Here is a 20,442-nt window from a genome sequence, read left to right as displayed (position 1 = left end):
AAACTTATACTATACTACTTTAGGGTCCTATTACAAGACACTACTTGTTGCTTCCTTAACAAGCTGTGTACTGTGGCATCTGTCTTTGTTCATGTGGTTTTCCTGGCCCCTTCTTGTCAGGCAAAAATTCTCCTGTTTAAAGGACCCTCCTTTAGAACAGCTAGAAGAAATGTTTACAATATACTATAGTTTTTACATCTGCCTCCTAGATTGTGAACTAAGAGGGAGAGGTAATGATGATTTACTCATCTCTAGGCCCAGTGCTCCTGTATTTATTAACAAGGAACTGTTAAACAATGTCAGATTTCATCACTGCTGAGAAGGATAATGGTAAGAGCCTAGGCATTAGAAAACTGTCTCTTAATTATCTTGCTGACTTAATTCCAGCAAGCACTCAAGATAGAACAGGTAAGGTTTACTTTTCTTTAACATTAGAATAAACATTTTTGTCATTCAATAATTCCTACTCCAGAGGTTTTCAATCCTGGCTACAAGACAACAGACTTGAAGCTTTATAAAAATGCAGGTACTTAGCCTCACCCCAGTCCCAATGAATCAAATCATTGGGTACATATAAACTTTAGAATCCTCACAAATGGTTCTGATGTCCAGTAAAGATTGAGACCACTGGCTTCAATAGTGCTATGGTATCTACAACTGAATCACACTGAAAGAAGAGGAAGTGACAGAGCAGGTACTGTCTGGGAAAAATAGGGCAGAGGGAAGATAGGCTGTTTTTTGGCACTTAAAGTATTCCAGTTAGTGTGTTAAAATGGCCAGAAGAGAAGATAATATAGCCCAGGACAGCAATGAAGGACTAGAGTGTTAATTAGTAGCTTGGAAAGCAGAGGAACATAATTTTCAAAACAATGTGGTTAGCAGCAGCCAATCTGTTGCTAGAAGCTGCTTAGAGGGTCAAATGGCCAGTGTGCCATCCTTTGGCACCCATGTCAGGTCTATAGTGTTCTTCAGTGTAACCATTACCCCAAAATGGAGAAATCTAGGCATAACTACTGGTTTAGTCTCAACTTGAACTTTGCTTTGCTCTGCTAGGTCATAAAGGAGGCAGTAGTGCAGAGTACTTCTGAGCAGCTGCTTTAGAATCAGCAAAGGTTGGTTCTACTACAACTTCACAGCTGTGTGATCTGAGGAAAGTCTAACTTGATCTTCAGTTTCAATTATTTTGGGAATTAAATAATGTAATCCAAGCAAGTCCTTAGAACAAACTATGTGAAGACTCAATAATGGCTAAATATTTTTGTTATTATGGTCTAAATTTGGTTGTGTAACATTTTTGGTGACTTGGTTTCTAAAACTAAGAATAATTAATGATAAACTAAAAATATCTAGTTTTTTCGTCATAAATTTTAAAAGTGATTATAGCTGCTAACATAAGAATTCCACTGCTGGTGAACTATTTTAATAGGAAAAGGGGACCCTAAATTAAGGGAGAAAAAAACCCAACTTTTAACAAAATATTGAAAAAAAATATGTACTTCACGTATCATCTTTTTGAAACACTACTTAAAATATCCCACATTTATTTAGTGGAATACTTTAAGTAGTGTTGCAAAAAGATAATCCATGAAATCATAAAAAACATCAAGTTCAGTGGAAAAAGTCTCAAGAAATCAAAATGTAGATACAGTAAAACTATGGTTCTGCAAAACAAGGGGAAAATATCAAGAAATATTTGGAAATGTACTTAATTTTAAAATTAAGTGTTGAGTGATGGGAAGGAATACTAATGGCATTTTTCCTCATATAATTTTTCTCTTTCAGACTGTCCAAAATTAGAGAAGTATAGATAATGACAGGTGGCAGAAAGATACTCCAAGTTCATGGATGAGAAGATTTAACATTGTTAAGATGGCCCTACTCTGAAAACTGAGCTATAGAATCAATGTAATCCCTATCAAAATTTAGCTAGATATTTTACAGAAACTGACAAGCTGATCCTAAAATTTGTATTGAAAAAAACCCAATACTCAAAGCAATTCTGAAAAAGAAAATTAAAAGGACTTCTAGATCTCAAGCCTAGTACTAAGCTATAGTAATCAAGACAATGCAATATGAGGATAAACATATAGATTAATGAAACTGAATTCAGAGCTCAAAAATAAACCCACAGGGCTGGGGTTGTGGCTCAGTGATAGAGCGCTCGCCTCGCACATTCGAGACCCTGGGTTCGATCCTCAGCGCCACATAAAAATAAAAAAAGTGAAATAAAAGGTATTGTGTCTAACTACAACTACAAAATAAATATGTGGGTTTATTTTTTTTTTTTTAAATAAACCCACATATTCATGGTCAATTGATTTTTGGCAGGGGTTTCAAGACAATCCAATAAGGTAAAAAATAATCTTGGGCCCGGTAACATACGCCTATAATCTCAGCAGCTCAGGAGGCTGAGACAGGAGGATGGGATGAGAGTTCAAAGCCAGCCTCAGCAAAAGTGAGGCACTAAGCAACTCAGTGAGATCCCATCTCTAAATAAAATACAAAACAGGGATGGGGATGTGGCTCAGTGGTTAAGGGCCCCTGAATTCAATCCCCAGTACCCTCCCCCAAAAAACAAAGAATAATCTCTTGATGCTAAAAAGTTGGATATCTACATACAAAAAATTGAATCTGGATCCCTACCTCACCCCATACACAAAATAAACTCAAAGTGAATCAGACCTAAAACTAAAAAAAAATTAGAAAGTTTTGTATACATCAAAGGACACCATCAAGAAAGTAAAGACAGGGGCTGGTGTTGTGGCTCAGTGGTACAGCACCTGCCTAGCACGTGTGAGGCACTGGATTTAATTCTCAGCACAGCATATAAATAAAATAAAGGTCCATTGACAACTAAAAAAATAAATAAAAATAAAAGATGTAAAGACAACCTAAAGAATAAGATAATATATGAAAATCACTATACAATGTATGATTCTATCTAGAATATATAAAAAATGCTTACAGGTCAGCATTAGAGAGACAAATGACCCAATTAAAATATGGGCAAAAGACTTACAGAGGCATCTCATCAAAGAAAATATGCCAAGAAACACGTGACAAGATGTTCAAGATCACTGGCCATCATAAAATGCAAATAAAAACCAAAACAGGACACCAATTCATACCACTAGAATGAATATAATAAAGAAGATAAACAGTAACAAGTATTGGCAGAAAAACTGAACCCTCATTTTGGGTGTTGAAAATATTCTAGAATTAGATTGTGTTGATGACTTCACAACTCTGAATATACTAAAAACAACTGAATTTTATCTTGCTAATCACAAGTATGACTCTACATTAGGAGAAGGAGAGGGTGCAGGTTTGATAGTGGTGGGCCAAAGTAAATAAAGTCATAAAGCAAATAAGCTCACATATAAGACTGAAAACTGCAAAAACCACATAGAATTACACATTTGTTACAGGTACAGACAAACATATATATATTAAAGAATCAGTTAAAAGATATTAAAGTTGTTGCCTCTGGGAATAGGAAATTATAGATTTGGGAATCTGGGGACTGCCTGCTGTTTTTCTTATTCATGTAGGGAGAATTAGTTTTCTTATTAAACTGTAATACCAACAAAATAAAAATTTAAGAAAACAAAATTTTTTTTTTTTTGGTACCAGAGATTCATTCAACCCAGGGGCACTTAAAACCACTGAGCCACATCCTCAGCCCTATTTTTTGAGAGATAGGGTCTCATTGAGTTTGCTTAGGACCTCGCTAAGTTGCTGAGTCTGGCTTTGAATTCGTAATCCTCTGCCTCAGCCTCCAGGGAGGCTGGGATTATTATTATTATTTTTTAATTTTATTTTTTTTGTAGCTGTACACAATAACATTTATTTATTTGTTTATTTATTATTTTTATGTGGTGCTGAGGATCAAACCCAGGGCCTTGCATGTGCGAGGTGGGTGCTCTACCGCTGAGCCATTACTCCAGCCCCAACAAGTAGGGATTTTTAAAGACATTACAGAAAGTAGATGGAGAACAAAAGACTCCTGTGAAGTCTAGTTCTGCATCCTGTAGGTGACTAAATAAATCATTAGAAAAATAAAACTATATTTTTTCCTGTCTCTCATTCAATTCTTCAATAACCTTAGGCCTTGATGTCTCTTTTAGTTTATTATTGTACATTTATTGAAACATGAAGATCCCTGTTACATAGGGTGGCTCAGTGCTTGAAAATTTTTGCTCTTGGTTCATTGTTATTTTCATCAACATATTCCCTGACAATTTTTGGTGTCAGCAAAATCCACATATATGATCTGCTTAATATCTTGGTTTCTCAATTTCTTGACATCCTTCTACAATTATCTTGTTCTTTTACTCACCTGCCATTTATTTCTTGATTTTAAATCACCATTATCTTAATTTTGATCATCCCACTCCCTTTTGTATTCCAATTCCAATAATCTTTCATTCTTGGGGTCTCTTAATCCATTGATAGAACCACTTTTATACTGTCCCTTTTCTCCCCTATATCTTCAGTTGCCTCCTTTTCCAGGTTAAATCCTATAGTAAATCATTATAATCATCCTTTCTTGTCACTCTCAACTTCTGTGCTTACTTCCTAATACTTGCTTTGCTCAACCAACTCCTTAGTTAACTCCAACTCTTAGTATACCTTTACCTACATAGCAAATATAACCATGTTAAATGCTTGCTTTCAATTAAGACTGAGTCTCAAGTTGACTCTTAGCACTTTAGTTCTCTGGTCCATTTACTCTTCTAATCTCTGACTATTCCAGATTTATGTCCTCAAATTTCTACCACCTAATCCTTCATCTTTATTCTTAGGTGATGACTCTTACTTCACTGAGAAAGTCATCAGAACAAAAGAAAACTTTTATAAGTCTGACTATCCTATCTTTCCACCTTTTTCACTATGCTTGCATATTTTTTCTCTCTGTTCACTATGGATCAACTAACCCTCCATGCTCTTGGCACAAGCTTATATCTTATACTTGTGTATTAGCACCTCCTTCATGCTTACTGAAAGACTGTTTCAGCAAACTTCCCTGCATTAATTTTCCCCCTCTCTCTGGGATCCTTCTAGTTACATGAACTACTATATTACTATTAAAACAAAACAAATCAAATCAACAAATTTTAAAACTACTTCTTCCTCTGGCTACTTCTTTTGTTTCCTTCCTCAGTAGCAAAACTCCTTAATAGAGCTATATATACTTGTAGACTCCACGGTCTTTTTTCCAATCATCCTGAACAACCTAAGTCAGGCCCACCAACATACCACCAAAACTCCTCTCATTAAGGCTACCAAATAACTCCCACATTGCTAAATTCCAAAGGTTAGTTTTTAGGTCAAATCTACTTTGGTGTTCCAGAATCATCTGAGCAGATTCATCTGTCTCCTTTATTTATTTGGCTTCCAGTGTATAACACTCTTCTGGTTTTTCTTCTTCTTGGGTTGTGTCAGCTCAGTAGCCTTTAGTGGTAATTGTCACATCACTACCCTCTAAACACTGGGGTGCTCCAAAGTTTAGACCCTAGCTTATCCTCTCTTTTTTCTATTTGTAGTTACCTTTACCTATATTATAATGAATCCCAAATCTATAACTCTAACCTTGAATTACAGAATTAAACATTGAACTGTCTCTGGACATCTCCATTTAGATGTCTAATAATCATATCCAACAATACTATCTAAATGGAACTTGAGCTTCCCTCCCCAAAGAGCTCCTCCTGCAAGGATTCCTATCTAGGTTAAAGAAACTCCATCTTTTCAGCTTCTCAAGCAAAAACTCTGAAGTCATCCTTGAAAATTCCCCCTTATATCTCATATCTGATCCCTCAGCATAGTCTATTGGCCCTATCGTATAAATAAATCAGCATTTGAAGTATTCTTATTATATTTTTCTGCTATAACTATGGTCCAAGGGCTGGGGATGTGGCTCAAGCGGTAGCATGCTCGCCTGGCATGTATGCAGCCTGGGTTCAAACCTCAGCGCCACATACAAACAAAGATGTTGTGTCCACTGAAAACTAAAAAAATAAATATTAAAAAATTCTCTCTCTCTTTAAAAAAAAAGAAAAAAAAAAAAAAAAACTATGGTCCAAGACACCATCATCACTTCCTGAATTATTTTTAGCTTTTAAAATTAGCTTTCTGCTTTTACCAATCTCCTTAGTATTAGTTTATTCTCAATACAGGAGCAAGAATGATCAAGTTAAAAGTCAGATCATGATACTCCTCTGCTCAAAACCCTCTTAGTGGTTTTTTTTGGTCTATTATAATAAAAGCTAAATTCCAAAAGAACTTTTTCTACTACTATTTTCTTCCTCCTTCTTTGCCCACTCCAGTCATAGGAGCTACAGCCAAATTAGCCTCTTTGAAGAAGAGAAAATATGTCAAACCTGTTCTTGCTTTAAGAACTATTTTGTCTGCCTGGAATATCTTTCTCCAAAGTATCCAGATGGCTCACTTTCTTTACTGAAATGTCATTCATTTGTTCATACTCCCTAACCGCCTGATAGAAGATTCCAACAGCACACTTGGTCATTCTTCCTTTCCTGTTTTCCTTAGCACTTTCTGCTACTCGACATAGTACATATTTTACTTCTTTCTTAATTTATTGCCTCTCATACTAATATGGAAGCTCTGTTTATACTTTTATTCTTTTGTTTGTTGTTGAGCTGTCTTCAGCAACAGAAAACAATGACCAGTACATAATAGGTATTCAATAAATATTTGTTGATTAAGTCCCCATTGTATTCCAGGGCCTTATGTAGATATAAACAGAGTAGTGCTTAGACAGTATTTCTTGAGAACAAAAAACAAAAACAAAAACAAAAAAAAAGGTAGTACTTTTCTTTACAAACATATTAAAACAAGATCATAACTTACCATAATGTTATAGGACTAAACAAATGAGATCATAAAAAACTTAGAAAATGCATAATATCCTTACCTAGGCCAGCTCTTGCCTCTTTCTTCTTCTGAGAGGCCCAACCCACTATAGAATGTTTATCTACTCCTGGTTTCTCCTCTAAGCCTCTGTTCAAGCGCCAGATTTTTAGTGTATTGTCATCAGAGCACGTAGCAATCTGAGAACCAGGAAGGGAATAATGAAGTTTCAATCAGAGATTCACAAGAAAGTAAAAAACAGATGTGCCTTAAAGGTTCATGATTGGAGAATTATTTTGTCTGTTATATAATAGGATATAGAAAATGATACCCAAAAGATCATATATTTCCATTCCTTGTTTAAGAAATCATTTCCAAAGAAGCTAACTCTCTAGTTTCTTCTTTATTTAATTTCTGTTGATATGACATTATTAATAATTTCTTACCTAACCTAAAACTCTACTATAAAAGACTAATTTAAATTTGGTCTCAAGAAGCTGGGCAAGTCATTATCTTTATCACCTTCTATCTTACTAAGAAATATGTAATTTTAAGATACCCCTTTCACTTCCTTTCTATTAAATGATCAATCTGTGCATGTCGCCAACATTCAATTTTTGCAATTTTCTTCTAAATTCTGTATGTTTTGCCTTATTGGTTAAAGTAATATGATCATTTCCAAGATCATACTTAGCTCATAACTCTAGTGGGCCACGACAAGTACAATGAAACTACTCCTTTGAGATCCTTTTTCAGATAGGTAAAGGAGCAATCTGGGAAAACAACAAGTTCACTAGGCTGAAATAAGTTAAAAATAACCTTTGCCCCTTTAAAAATATCTGACCATTCCTGATCTTGGTCCCAAGCCTTTTATGGCAGAGAAAGTCCAGCTTGAAGAGCTTGTGGCAAATGGCCACTGGTACCAGAGCTGTTCCCCAGCATTTGTTTATATAATTTCTCTATTTCAGTCACTAAAGAGAGAAAAAAAAGAACACACGTTCTCTTAAGTCCTGGCCCCCAAGAGACTGGCAACTTTTTCCTCTCCTTTCTGGGAGGCCAAAAGAAGACACACATATTTAACTGCTCAACAAGAAATGCTTAGAATCCCAGGATCACTCTATAGTAACAACAATAGTTATTTACAAAGTACCTATTTCCGTCTGGAAATTTACATTCTTTATCTTATTTAAGCCTTGAACTCAAGTAATCTCATCGACAAAATGAGAATAGTTATTTGCTCAAAATACCACAGTTAAATGGCAGAGTTAGCATTTAAACTCAGTTTTCTCATATTTCTAGAAAAACTTTAAAAAAGCAAAAACAAAAACAATAACAACAAAATATATTTTACTTCCCTAATTCTAGTCTGATGACACAATTATTTTTAAAAATTTTAAAAAGGTGGTCGTGGGATTAGTACCCGTAATCAGCCTTACTATTTCCTTTTGAGTCTTTTCTCATAGGAAATAAGGATAATATGTGATGGTTAAAAAAAATGACATAAATAACTGAATAATTAAAAAAGAATTCACCTAAATGAGTTCCATGAAGTGTAATACCCCATACTAAAAGGGATATTTTTCTGGAAATTCAGAGGGTGGGGGGGAAGTCATTGGGATATAATTATGGATGATTAAAAGTAATGAGTAAAACAACAACAACAACAACAAAACAACAACAACAAAAATCTGTCTGGCAGAAGCTGATCACAGAAATGGGTGGGGGAAGTCATTGGGATATAATTATGGATGATTAAAAGTAATGAGTAAAACAACAACAACAACAACAAAACAACAACAACAAAAATCTGTCTGGCAGAAGCTGATCACAGAAATGGTAACTGGGATAGAAAAATGAAAAGAAATCCACAGCAGTATTGAAAAGCTATCAGGGATGCCATGAATAGACCAGACCATGGGAAGTTTCTGGATGATAAAACAAAAACAAAAACAGAAGGGAACAATAGGCAACAAAGCCTCAAAATGTCATACATAAAAGGGGAGACCTCTACAGAAGTGAGATTTCCTGTAAAATAGAGACTAGCCCAAAGATCAGAGGCAATCAGGGTTGAAAGAATGAGTAGAATTTGGGCTATGATTATATAAAATCATCTCTATATAAAAAAACTTGTTTTTATTTCTGGCCTTTCTACGGTTTAGTTTATTTGATTTGTTTTTAAGTTTCACACAATATATTCATTATAAAAATTAAAAGAGGTGCGTATTTCTTTCTAAAGTGTCTAAAATATTTCAGATCTACTTTTTTCAGTTTCCACAGATAGCTAACATGTTAAGACTTCCCAGTGACCACTATATGTGAAAAACCAAGTTGGACTGTGAAGAATAGTCATGATGTTACCTCTAACTCACATTAATAACATATAAAAAGTAAAAGACTAGTTCTTACTTTAGTTTTATCACTTTAGATTTTAAGATAAAATTTTAACTAAGCTTAAAAAACTTCATTTTATACTCAGAGGAGTGACTTGGAAACCAGAAATCCACCCTTATTCCTTAGTGCATAATGATTTCTCTATTGGTACAGAAAAGCAGAATATGTATGAGTAATGCTGATACAGATCTTACATGACCTTTACATCTTTTAAGTCTCAAACAGAAGTCTTTATCACTTTCTAACAAATCCTGGGAAAGCCTACAAACTATGATTTACTTTTTTGAACCAATTATAAAGATTTGTTCACAAACCTTTGTGAAGTCAGATGGACACCAGCACACAGATGTGACCTCTTGAGAATGACCCAGTAGTACAGTGGGAGGATGCCAGGGTGTGGAGACCTAGTCCAATCAACAAGAAACAATTCAGTAGAGCAGTGTTAGGTCTCTCAGATAGAGGTTTGAATTTTGTCTTGGAGAACCTTAGAATTGTTTCCAAAAGTTGGTTATAGTTCAGAAAAAGAGTTACAATGAGCAATAAGGTATTTGTCACTGATCTGAAAAAATACAATGAAAATTGTCGAAACATGTAAAGAATATATATTTACATAACAGGATGGTTCTTACTTCAAAGCAGACTATCTAGCTATATACTAAAATCGAAGACTGGCAGTTCCTTATACCTTAGCTGGAAAACTTTCTGGGAGGATGAGATTCAGTTGCTAGGCAGTGCATTTCAAGTGGAAAACTTAGTCATGTTTTTACATAGCCTGGATATTTTCAGATCTTCCCTAGTCAACTACTTTCAGGAGTATTAAATTAACTGTGAACCCTGAAGGTACCTTAAATATGCTACTAACAATCTTGGGACAGGGGATACTTTATTCCAAAGGAAGACTTTTACCAAAACCCAAATTTAAGCCCCTTCACTCTGAGTTGGAAAAGCTTCATTTTGAAGGGATAAGCTATATTTTGTGATACTTTGTAGAAAAATATTTTTCCTCCAAAATACTATTTCAGCTAATTTGCATTTTAATATATCTTAATGCATAAAGAAGGGTCCAAGCTAGGTGTTGTGGCATATACTTAAATTCCAGCTACTTGAGAGGCTGAAGCAGGAACATAGTAAGTTTAAGACCTGCCTGGGCAACCTAGCAAGTTTCTATCTCAAAGTAAAATAAAAAAGGGGCTCGGAGGATAGTTCAGTGGAAGACCACTTGCCTAGCATGCATGAGGCCCAGGGGTTTAACTTCCAGTATTGGGGATGTGGGAGAAGGCTGCACTATACATGTGACTATGAATCATATTTTCTCATCATTGGATGCCACCAGTGCATTTTACAGCATCACAAGCTGATTCATTTGAGAGCTGTCAATACCTTTTAGAAGCCATGGAATTAACTGGCGTAATAAGTAGCACAAACTCACATAATTATCATTAGCATGTATATTTGAAAAGAGCAAGAAGGTTGGATCTAAGAAAAGTTATTCTCTTTTCATTTATTTTTAAAACTCTGAATTGTGGCTTGTTTTTATAAAGAAAGTAAAGGCAACTCTGGAAAGAATTATTTGTGAGAATGACTAAATAATTTAATAGATTCTTTGGATTATAGTTAAAGATTTGACATTGATTTATAAAGTTATCTAACTCAATTATTAGTACTCTTTTCTTGGGTTACCTGGCACATACATACACAATAATTCAGAAAGCAAAAGAAGAATAGAGTCTAATTTAATTTGCCTTGCTGATTAAATAAATGCTACATCGCTGAACCTTGACAACATTATGCTAAGTTAAAGTTTAACAGAAGAGGAAACTTCCTATATCTACAAAGATTTTACTACCTACTTCTATATAGCCACAGAAACAAACAAAATGTCAATATTTCATAAGGTTACATATTTTAAGAAAGGACTTTTAAATAGCCTTTAGTTACAGAAATTATCTTTTCTCTTCTGCTTGGAGGGCCCTACTCTATTAAGTTTCTCTAGTCAAAGCCCAAACAGGTCTGGTAGCAGTTAAGTTATAAGGGACAGAAAATCCTCATGTCCTTTTTAAATACCCCAGATAGGAATACATTATTCTCTCCTCCATTGATTTACTCTGCTTATTACCTCTAGCTTTTCATTTCATGATACTGTCCCTTCCTTAGTTTCTGTGTCATAAAACCTAGAAGAGTCTAGGTGTTACGTATACAGAGGAGTAACATAAGTTTCAAGAAAAATCAAATACCTGCCAACAGAAGGTATGTTTTGTACAACAGGCCTTCAAAAAAAGGAGACCATTGGATAACTTTTTACAATTTGATAAGGTAATCAGCATTTGTTGATTGAATGCCATAAGCCAGACATTTTTTACATAGCATTAAATGGAGGGGGCTGGGGATATGGCTCAGTGGTAGAGTGCTTGCTTGGTTATGAGTGAGGCCCTGGGTTCTATCCCCAGCCCACAAAAAGTGTGGGAAGGTATCTGAAAAAGTTGAACAGAATTAAATATCATTTGAGCTGGCAGTTCTACTCTTAGGTATGCAACCCTAGAAGAACTGAAAACATGTTCAAATGATAATTTAAACACATATGTTCATAGCAACTTTAATAATAAAGTAAAAAAGTGGAAATGACTCAAATGACCATTGATAAATGAACAAAATGATTTACCTATACAATGGAATATTATTAAGCTATAAAAAGGAATTAAGTACTATAAATGCTACAACATCGCTGAACCTTGACAACATTATGCTAAGTTAAAGAAGTCAGGCACAAAATGCCCTGTGATTCCATTTATATGAAATGTCCAAAATAGGCACGCATTCATAGTTAGAACGTAGCTTAAGCAGATATTGGGGAAAAGGGAGAATGGACAATGATTGTTAAAGGATATGGGGTTTCTTTCCAGTGTAAACAATGTTTGGGAATTAGATGGTAGTGATAGTCATACAATTGTGATTTTAATAAACTTAATGAACACTTTACCCTATAATGGGCTGAAATGAGAATCTAGGCTCTAGTAAGTTTTTATGAATTTTAGTAATCTAAGTGCTTTCAAAGTTTAGGACTTTCCTGGAGATTATTTCAAAGAAGATTTATTTCTTCTAATGAAACTTAGGTGGCTTTTATGATCTTCATTTTCATTCCAATTAGTTTTTATTTATTATCACTTTATTACAAATATATTATTCTAATTATATTGTTTAATTTTTAAAAAGCTTCCCTTTCCTTTTTAAGTAGGAGCCTATTACGTCCAAGACATTCAGATCTAAGCATTTTGCAGTGGTTAAACACAAAAAATTGTCTTAAATATTCTTACATTTTACAAAATAAAGACTTAAGAAACCAGGAATTTTAAGGCATCTAGGAGTAAATGGCTCTAAACTATTTAGACCTCATAAAGCATTTTATATTCTTAAATACACCAAAAAAGATCAGCACTTTTCCTCACAAAATCTCCTTACTCTGCCCAGTCGGAAACCAAATCTAATCTTTATTTCTGCCATGAGATCATTTACACTTCCTAAAGTGTCAGGCTCAATGTTTCGCCAGTCAGCGGAAGAATGGCTGCGCCAAATCAGTTTATTTATAACTACTTCGATACTATTCAGGGGCTATATCAGTAACAAACCAAGGAAGAGCAGGTAGGAGTGGGGGTGAAATAATGGGTAAGAAATTAAAAAAGAAAAGTAGAATGTCAAATCTTAAGTTTCAGATGGTCTAAATATATTATACCTCCCCTTTATGGGCAGCAGTGAGGACTAAAAGGCCATTCTCTTCTGTCTTAAGATATTAAACTATTTTCTTTTACTGCTTTCTTATACCCTGGGCACAGGAAAAATATTCCAACACTTAAAGGAATACTGATCTATTAGATACATAGCAGAAACAGAAGATAACCCGACAGTCTGGATACTCAGAATGCATGGAACTGCTTAAAACTATTGCCCTCCCCCCCTTTTTTAAATCATGGAAAAGAGAAATTGAGCCACCTCACTAGGCAAATTCAATTTTAGGAGCAGAAAGCTTGCCAGGATCTCAAATATCAGGGCCTGTACACTGAGTTATGTGTGGACAGGCAGAAGAACATCACGTCTGAACCACGTCATTCAGAGGTGACATGTGACCCAGCCTAGGAATTCAGAAAGGGTAACCTGTGTATGTGGTGGCAGCTGATTGGATGTCTGAAAATGGGTTGGAAACAAAAGCCAAGTATCTTTGGTGTGTATTTGTCTTTATAGGGAGAAATTAGCCCCTCAACTCTTGTTCACTAAAATAAAAATATAAAAACACCTTGTGCTAGAGAAGAGTGCAAAATCTGACAAGTATATACTTGTATACATAATATATAATTATAAGCAAAATTATGTATATTTTGATTTAGAGACGTATTTAAAATGATGTAAAAAGAATGACCAGCACACAGCCCCCCCCAATACTTTATTATGATTTTTGTTATACCTGAGGTTATAGTTTCTTTTCAGAAAGAAACTTAAAAATCATACAGACTTGTGGTAGAAAGAAAATTCTCCAGTTATGTTGGGATTCAAAGTGAAGAAGGGACTGTAGTTAAGACAGTGGGGGAAAGAAGAGGGAAAACAAAAAGCAAACTAAGTTTAAGACCAAATTTGAAACTCAAATTTTAAGATGTTTATACTTTATAAGCAAATTTTCATTTAATAATACAAGAAATAAAAGAAAGAAATGTGCTTGTAGAAAGAGGCCCAACATGAGAGTATCTTGGATAGAACAATAGCTCCACCTTGTGACCATTTAGGATATTGTTACCAAAACCTTTTAAGAAGTTAGTGTTGCATTTTTACAACTCTAGGTATATAAGAATCACTTTTTGGTAATTTTCTCCAGGGCCTTTTCTCCACTAGGCTTCAAACAGCCAGACTTTAAATTCTTAGCTTACAATGGTCACTTTAGAATTATCGTTATTTAAAAAGTTAAAAAATAAGAGTATGAATTTAATGGGTTGCATGGAAAATCTATAAACTTGAAAAAAATTATATATGAAAAAATTGATAATCACATCTATTTTTTTCTTTTTTGTTTTTATCACATCTATTTTAATAGCCTGAAGGATGGCTATTTATAAAGAGAATAAAAATGTAATTATTTTTGAGTGGCTGTTTTGTATAAGGACGTAAAAAATCAAAATATTATATTTTGTAGAAGAGCTCAAAAACAAGGAGAAGAAAGTCAATATAGCATGTTTTCTTGGAAGCAAGATAAAAATCAAGGTTTTTACTACCTTTCTGAATTCTCACTTTCTCGATAATCTATGAAATAAGACATGGATTGTCAGTTTCTGATAAGCTATGACTATAAATAAAAATACATAAATTTCTAATAATCAGGTTTCGGCTACAATAAATGCCAAGAAATAACTTTTGCTCAAATTCAGTATATTGTAGAAAAAGGGTAAATATCTGGTATAGAAAATTAATACTATGTGTTTACATTAAACTTACCTCCTATTGGAAAGAAAAAATATACTCAAAAACAATTCAGTCTCACATTTGAGGGGGAACAATTCAATCTCACATTTGAGAGGGAAGTTGAGCAACTTACCTTCCAGATGTAGGCAGCTTCATCACTTGAGCCACTGACTAAAAACTGGTCATCTGGACTAAGACTTGATTTTACGTAAAAGGTAGAGTTCTGGTGTCCATTGAAGATAGCCACTGCCAGAGGAAATAAACAAATCATTTGGTTTTTGTTATTTCCACATAGTGTTCAAATGAATGTATATATTCTAACAAGTTTTATTCCCACATTGAGTACTGAAGCAGATGATCAAGCTTTATTCAACAAATAACAGGGAACTGAACATTGGCAAAAAAGAAAAAGAAACCATAGGCTTTTTATTAGGTCCAACCTCATGAATTCAGCTATATTTGGCATTAACCAGCTATGCCACAGGAAGAAAATGTGATGAAAAGAATTAAGAATAAGGGTGCAGGTATTGTTCGATCTTGTAATAAAATAAATATTGGACCCTCTCCTTAACCCAAGATAGGGCTTTTTCTATTGCAGTATACATTGGGTCTTACTTCTTAAGACTTCAAGACTCTTGAGGGTATATTTCATATCTTCCTTCCTTTCTAAACTTTATAGTGTTTTGAACAGAGTAGATCCTCCAATATTTGTTCCATGAATAGATAAAAATCAGTGAAAAAGGGGCATTTGAACTCTTGCTAAAACTTATTGTTGGCTTATCTAGGATATAGGAATATTTTTAGTCTAGCACTTTAAGAACAGTAAAAGTAGCTAGTGGGGTAAACTACACTTGTATGTAAGACTTTAGGCTGAGTTAAGTGTACAGGTTTAGACTTCTCATTATCCATGACAAAAGAATAAGTATTGTTTCTTGTACAATTTACTTTTGACAGGTTCTTTTAGCCTAAGGAAGACAAAACCTTAGGTGTCTGACACCTGAATATCACCAAGAAATACAAGAATCTCATTTATTAGAGAATTTTAGGAAGTATTTAGGCAGGAAAAAAATCATAATTATTCATCTTCAACTCTTAAACTGTGCCTGGCAAACTGTAGACTAAATTTTCCATTAAACCCATAAGTACTTATTGCCCTCTACTGGTCTAAGAAAAGCTGATATGAAGTACAATGTAAAATTTCAATCTTGCTAATAAAGATCCTTTAAAATCTATATTGGCCTTACTTAACTCAATTTAGTCTTTCTTTGATGATTTGGGGTCCTAACATGATTTACAGTCATCCTTATGAACATCAGTTAATATATATAATACTGTAATATTAAGTTTGGTACCTTTAGTATAAAGTTTTGAAAAGGCAAATAATTACCAGATATTACACGTGTGTGCATGCACACATGCATACAGAGCCATCATTCAATTTCTAAGGAACAAATCAATCTAGCTTCTACCTACCTATCTTTGAGAACAAATAAAATTATTTTAGGAGCACAGAAAAAGGTCACAAAATTATTAGGAAAGTATTTGATGGCAGAGAGAAAACGAACTCAAGGTCCTTTTATTGTCACACTATGGGAAAAATTATATAAAAGATCTCTTATATATATGATAATATAATCAGAACAATGTTTTATCTTTAGATGAAAGATTTTTTAAAGCCTATTTTATATGACTAATTAAAAATCCCAAAAATGATGCTGCCACAGATATCATAGTCCTAACAAGACCACTTAGGGAAATCTTTTGAAACTTATCTATCTAAGATAATAGCTAAAATGACCTAAGTTCTGCACTATTTTAAGATTTCTTGTTTATCAGCACATCTTACTTTAGTAGCTCTGTGGGTGGGTTATAAAATTCAAAGTGTTTTGACAGAACTAGACCTGAGGAAGAATCAGGCTACTAATATATAACTTGTTTGTGTAATTGATAATGTTCTTAGATATAAAATAACTAAACCTTTTTAAAGCATACTTGAAAACCTTGGTTTCTTTTTAAAATGCCATTTATTAGTTTTATGTATCAGACTCTATTTTTATATTCTTGAAGAGAAAAAGAAAGGTGAGGTTGGGAGAAAAAAATCTCAAGAGATAGAATGGCTTCTGTCAAACATTAAGTGGAAGGCTGGGTGGGGGTGGAACTATATGGGCAATCTGAAAACTTCAGTTAATTTTTTTTCTTTTTATGGTGTTGGGTGTTGTAGTCTAGGCCTTGAGCATGCTAGGGAAGTGCTCTACCTTTGAGTTACATCACCAGCTGCAGCCCTCTAATTTTAACTAACAAGCCCAAAAAGAGGATAAAGTTGAGCAGAACAGTTTTCTTCACCCTGTAAGATCATTAAATAAAAAATTAAGTTAATTCTAAATATAGGCCAAGGGGTCTGATTTCTGGAGACTACTACAATACAATAAGTCATAATACAGAAAAGAATTCTGCTAACATGTGAAATGATCACAAGGAAAGCATCCTATGAAAATTATCACTGCAATTAATTAAAAATACTAAAGTCCTTATATGGCTTAATAAGTTTTGTTTTTAAAAAAATAAATGATCAACAAAAAAGTCCATGGTTAATTTCCTGGCAAGCGAGTTAGTATGACTTATATCTTACCCGGAGAAGTCTTTAATCCAGTCATATTGAACATGTAGACATTGTCATCTGTGCAATTAGCAAATAAAGTAGAGCCAGTTGAATCCAAAATCAGACTTGAGTATCCTGAGAAAAATAAAGTTTAGTCAGCATGTCATGATGATGGTAAACAGACCTGAAGCCAGAATGTGAATGCAAAAATAGAACATTGCAAATGATATCATCAGATGGGGATATTCGAATTTTTGCCCCCAAACATGCAAATAAAAAGTATCCTTCTGAGTTTTTATCTTTTAAACATCAAAAATGCCCTCATATTAGTTTAAGTCTATGTAGCTGAAAACTAGCCTAATACATATATTTTTTTAATTTAAATTTTCCCAAAAAAGTTTATACAAAGGCTTACCTAGTTTTCGAGTGCTGCTACCTGGGTACAAGAAAGACTTGGATGCTATGGGCTCTTGTCGATAGGCAGTATAATTTTTGCGTAAATCCCATACTTTAATTATCCTAAAAATCAAGACAAATTTATTTTATAGATCTTCCTACCCAAAGAACTTCACTAACATTGAATGTGAAATGACTTTTAATCTAACTCCTCTGGCACATTTACCAGGTATAGTGAGGACATCTCATTGGGAAACAAATTAAACTATTCATACCATTGTGTCCAAGGCCAGGCTTGCCATTCTGACAAGACAGGAAACAGATGTAATATGACCCAGCAATGGGTTACTGGAGTTTACTCCAAGGGAGCGGAAAAGGAAGATGAAAGTTGGATGCTGATAGTCACTGTTCTATTGTTTTAAGAACAAAACACTTCCTAAGCCTCTGCATATATCCTCTGATATCATAAGTAGCAAGCTCTGTTCCTATGGTTATATCTCTATACATAACTCCTTAAGCTATGTAAGCAAACTTTCCTGTGAAACACAGAAAAAAATATTTGCTCATCTGTTGGAATAATTGTCTTAATCCTCTAATTCTAGTTTGTAAGCAACTGTGAAAACACAGGCAGTATTCTTGGAAATACAGAGTACACTTTCCTAGCCATTCACAAATATAACTAATAACTTAAGAGGATCCTTCATTCTTGCCTGAAAGTTTGGTTCATGAAAGTTTTAGTGTCCTGAAGAGACAATGGAAATCCTAGTTTAGTAACCTGTTACTTTTTGTTTTTTAAATTTGTGATTTGTACTTTTGTTTATTTATTTTTTTTAATGTGGTGCTGGGGAATGAACCCAGTACCTCATGTATGCTCTACCACTGAGCCACAACCCCAGCCCAGTAAGCTGTTACTTTTTAAAATTAAAATTTATGAAAACAGTCATGTATTTGGAGAGTCAATGGATAAGTATGCCTTAAAAAGAAAGAGTCCCTATACATGAAAAACTTATATAATACAATCAATGTACAAGCATCACAGGTGTATTTGGAGGTCAAAATTTAGCCAATCATGAATAGCAGGTATGTGAAAGTATTTAAATCTTAAGTCTAGTTAAATTATACCCAGAAACACCAATTATATGCCCAAAAGCAGATTTGTTCTTTTAAAGATATTCTTAAAGATACCCCAAAATAATAAAAAATTTACTCCTCAAAATAAGAGCCTGTGACTAAATTTTACTGCCATAAGGCAAGCTACCCATCTAGTTTCTTCTCTATTAATAGCAGCAGCAGCTCCTATATGCTAGACAACATGCTAAGTGTGACACTTGTACTAGCTCATTTAATTTTTGAGCAAGAGTTCTAGCTTATTATTTTCCTGTATAAATTTTTCTTCTCAGCTGGGGTACTTGATACGTCAAAAGTTAAAAGCATACATGTTCAATTATAATGGGACTACATGATTTCTCCCTCATGGCTCATGAAAGACACCTCATTAAAAGAATAAAGAAATAAATTCTCTTACCCATCCACAGCTCCTGCTGAGACCAATGTATTCTCATCTTGAAACAGGACTACAGTAACACTCTGCTGGAAATCCTAATAGTACCAGAAAGAAAAAGAAAGAAATTCTCTCTTAAGTATCAAAATCTTCACCATCAAGAGAACAAGATGTTTAAAAATGGCCTTTCCCCCAAACTCTTTAAGATTTAAGAGAGATTAAATCTTCTCTTTCCAATAATCCTAGATACACAGTAAATCCTAGCAAGAAAATGACCTGAACATCATTAAGTTACAGCATATACCAGTAAAACTTGAACTTATATTCAAGAAACAAACTGGTGACAAGAAGATCTTACTTGTCTGACACTATAGAGTCTACTTAGAATCAGCCCTACTAATAAGCTATCTACCTCTAGCAAACTCATTTAACTTTCTTGTCTGTTTCATCTATAAAGTGTAGATATCTACCCAGATTATCACATAGGAGTATCTAAAGAATTTTGGGTGAATGGGAGTTAGTAGAGTTTTACCTCTAATTACTGTTAGCTAATAAGGTCTCTTAGCTTAGAATTAGACTCCATGCCTTAAAGGTTACACATTATAATCTCATCTGGATTCTACAGACCACTGTCTGCTTCCATTCATCCATGTATCCTTTATGTTGTGGCACTTTAACTATAAATCCGGAACATTAAAAAAATCACAGTAAACTGAGATCAAAAGCAATTATTTTGAGGAAAAAAAAAATCTGGCCTAATTTTAGCTTTTGGCTATTATAGTAGTACTTCTTCTACCAAAGTGTTTTGCAGTATACATAATACTTTCCTAAATGTTTAAAAAATATACAGGCTGGGTATGGTGGTATGCACCTGTAATCCCAGCTACTTGAGAGGTTGAGGCAGGAGGATTACAAGCTCAAGGCTAGCCTGGGAAACTTATGCAAGATGTTATCACAAAATATAAAGGCTCCGGATGTAGGTCAGGGGCAAAGCACTTGCCTAGCACATGTGAAGCCCTTGGTTCAATTTCCAGTACTGCCAAATAAATAAATAAATAAGCCATCTTTTCCATAGTTTATATTATAAAAAAATGGGGATTCTCTCCCCATAGAAAACCAAATCTGTCCACTGTAGTTTGAGAACCACTATTTATTCAGGAATAAATCTCTGACATCAAAAGAAAATAGCTCCCAATTTTATCCCCAAGAGATTTCCTACAATGAAATTCCATTAAGAATTTCT

General features: G+C 34.1%; 1 protein-coding gene across 2 annotated transcripts in view; it reads right to left on the bottom strand.

Annotated features, from left to right (window-relative positions):
- The window catches only part of Dtl (denticleless E3 ubiquitin protein ligase adapter), a 61,992-nt gene that overhangs the window by 27,243 nt on the left and 14,307 nt on the right, over nucleotides 1–20,442 (bottom strand). For both annotated transcript variants that reach the window (XM_040278735.2, XM_005329440.4), the window contains exons 8-13: nucleotides 19,224–19,297; nucleotides 17,718–17,821; nucleotides 17,333–17,437; nucleotides 14,837–14,949; nucleotides 9,579–9,668; nucleotides 6,938–7,073 (exon numbers count right to left, since the gene is read on the bottom strand). In XM_040278735.2, coding sequence (XP_040134669.1) covers nucleotides 6,938–7,073; nucleotides 9,579–9,668; nucleotides 14,837–14,949; nucleotides 17,333–17,437; nucleotides 17,718–17,821; nucleotides 19,224–19,297 — 622 coding nt within the window. The remainder of the gene's footprint in view (nucleotides 1–6,937; nucleotides 7,074–9,578; nucleotides 9,669–14,836; nucleotides 14,950–17,332; nucleotides 17,438–17,717; nucleotides 17,822–19,223; nucleotides 19,298–20,442) is intronic.

The sequence above is a fragment of the Ictidomys tridecemlineatus genome, chromosome 10, assembly GCF_052094955.1.
Source record: "Ictidomys tridecemlineatus isolate mIctTri1 chromosome 10, mIctTri1.hap1, whole genome shotgun sequence".
NCBI lineage: Eukaryota > Metazoa > Chordata > Mammalia > Rodentia > Sciuridae > Ictidomys > Ictidomys tridecemlineatus.
The sequence above is the reverse complement of the archived record's forward strand: the minus strand, read 5'-3'. Positions and strand labels throughout refer to the sequence as shown.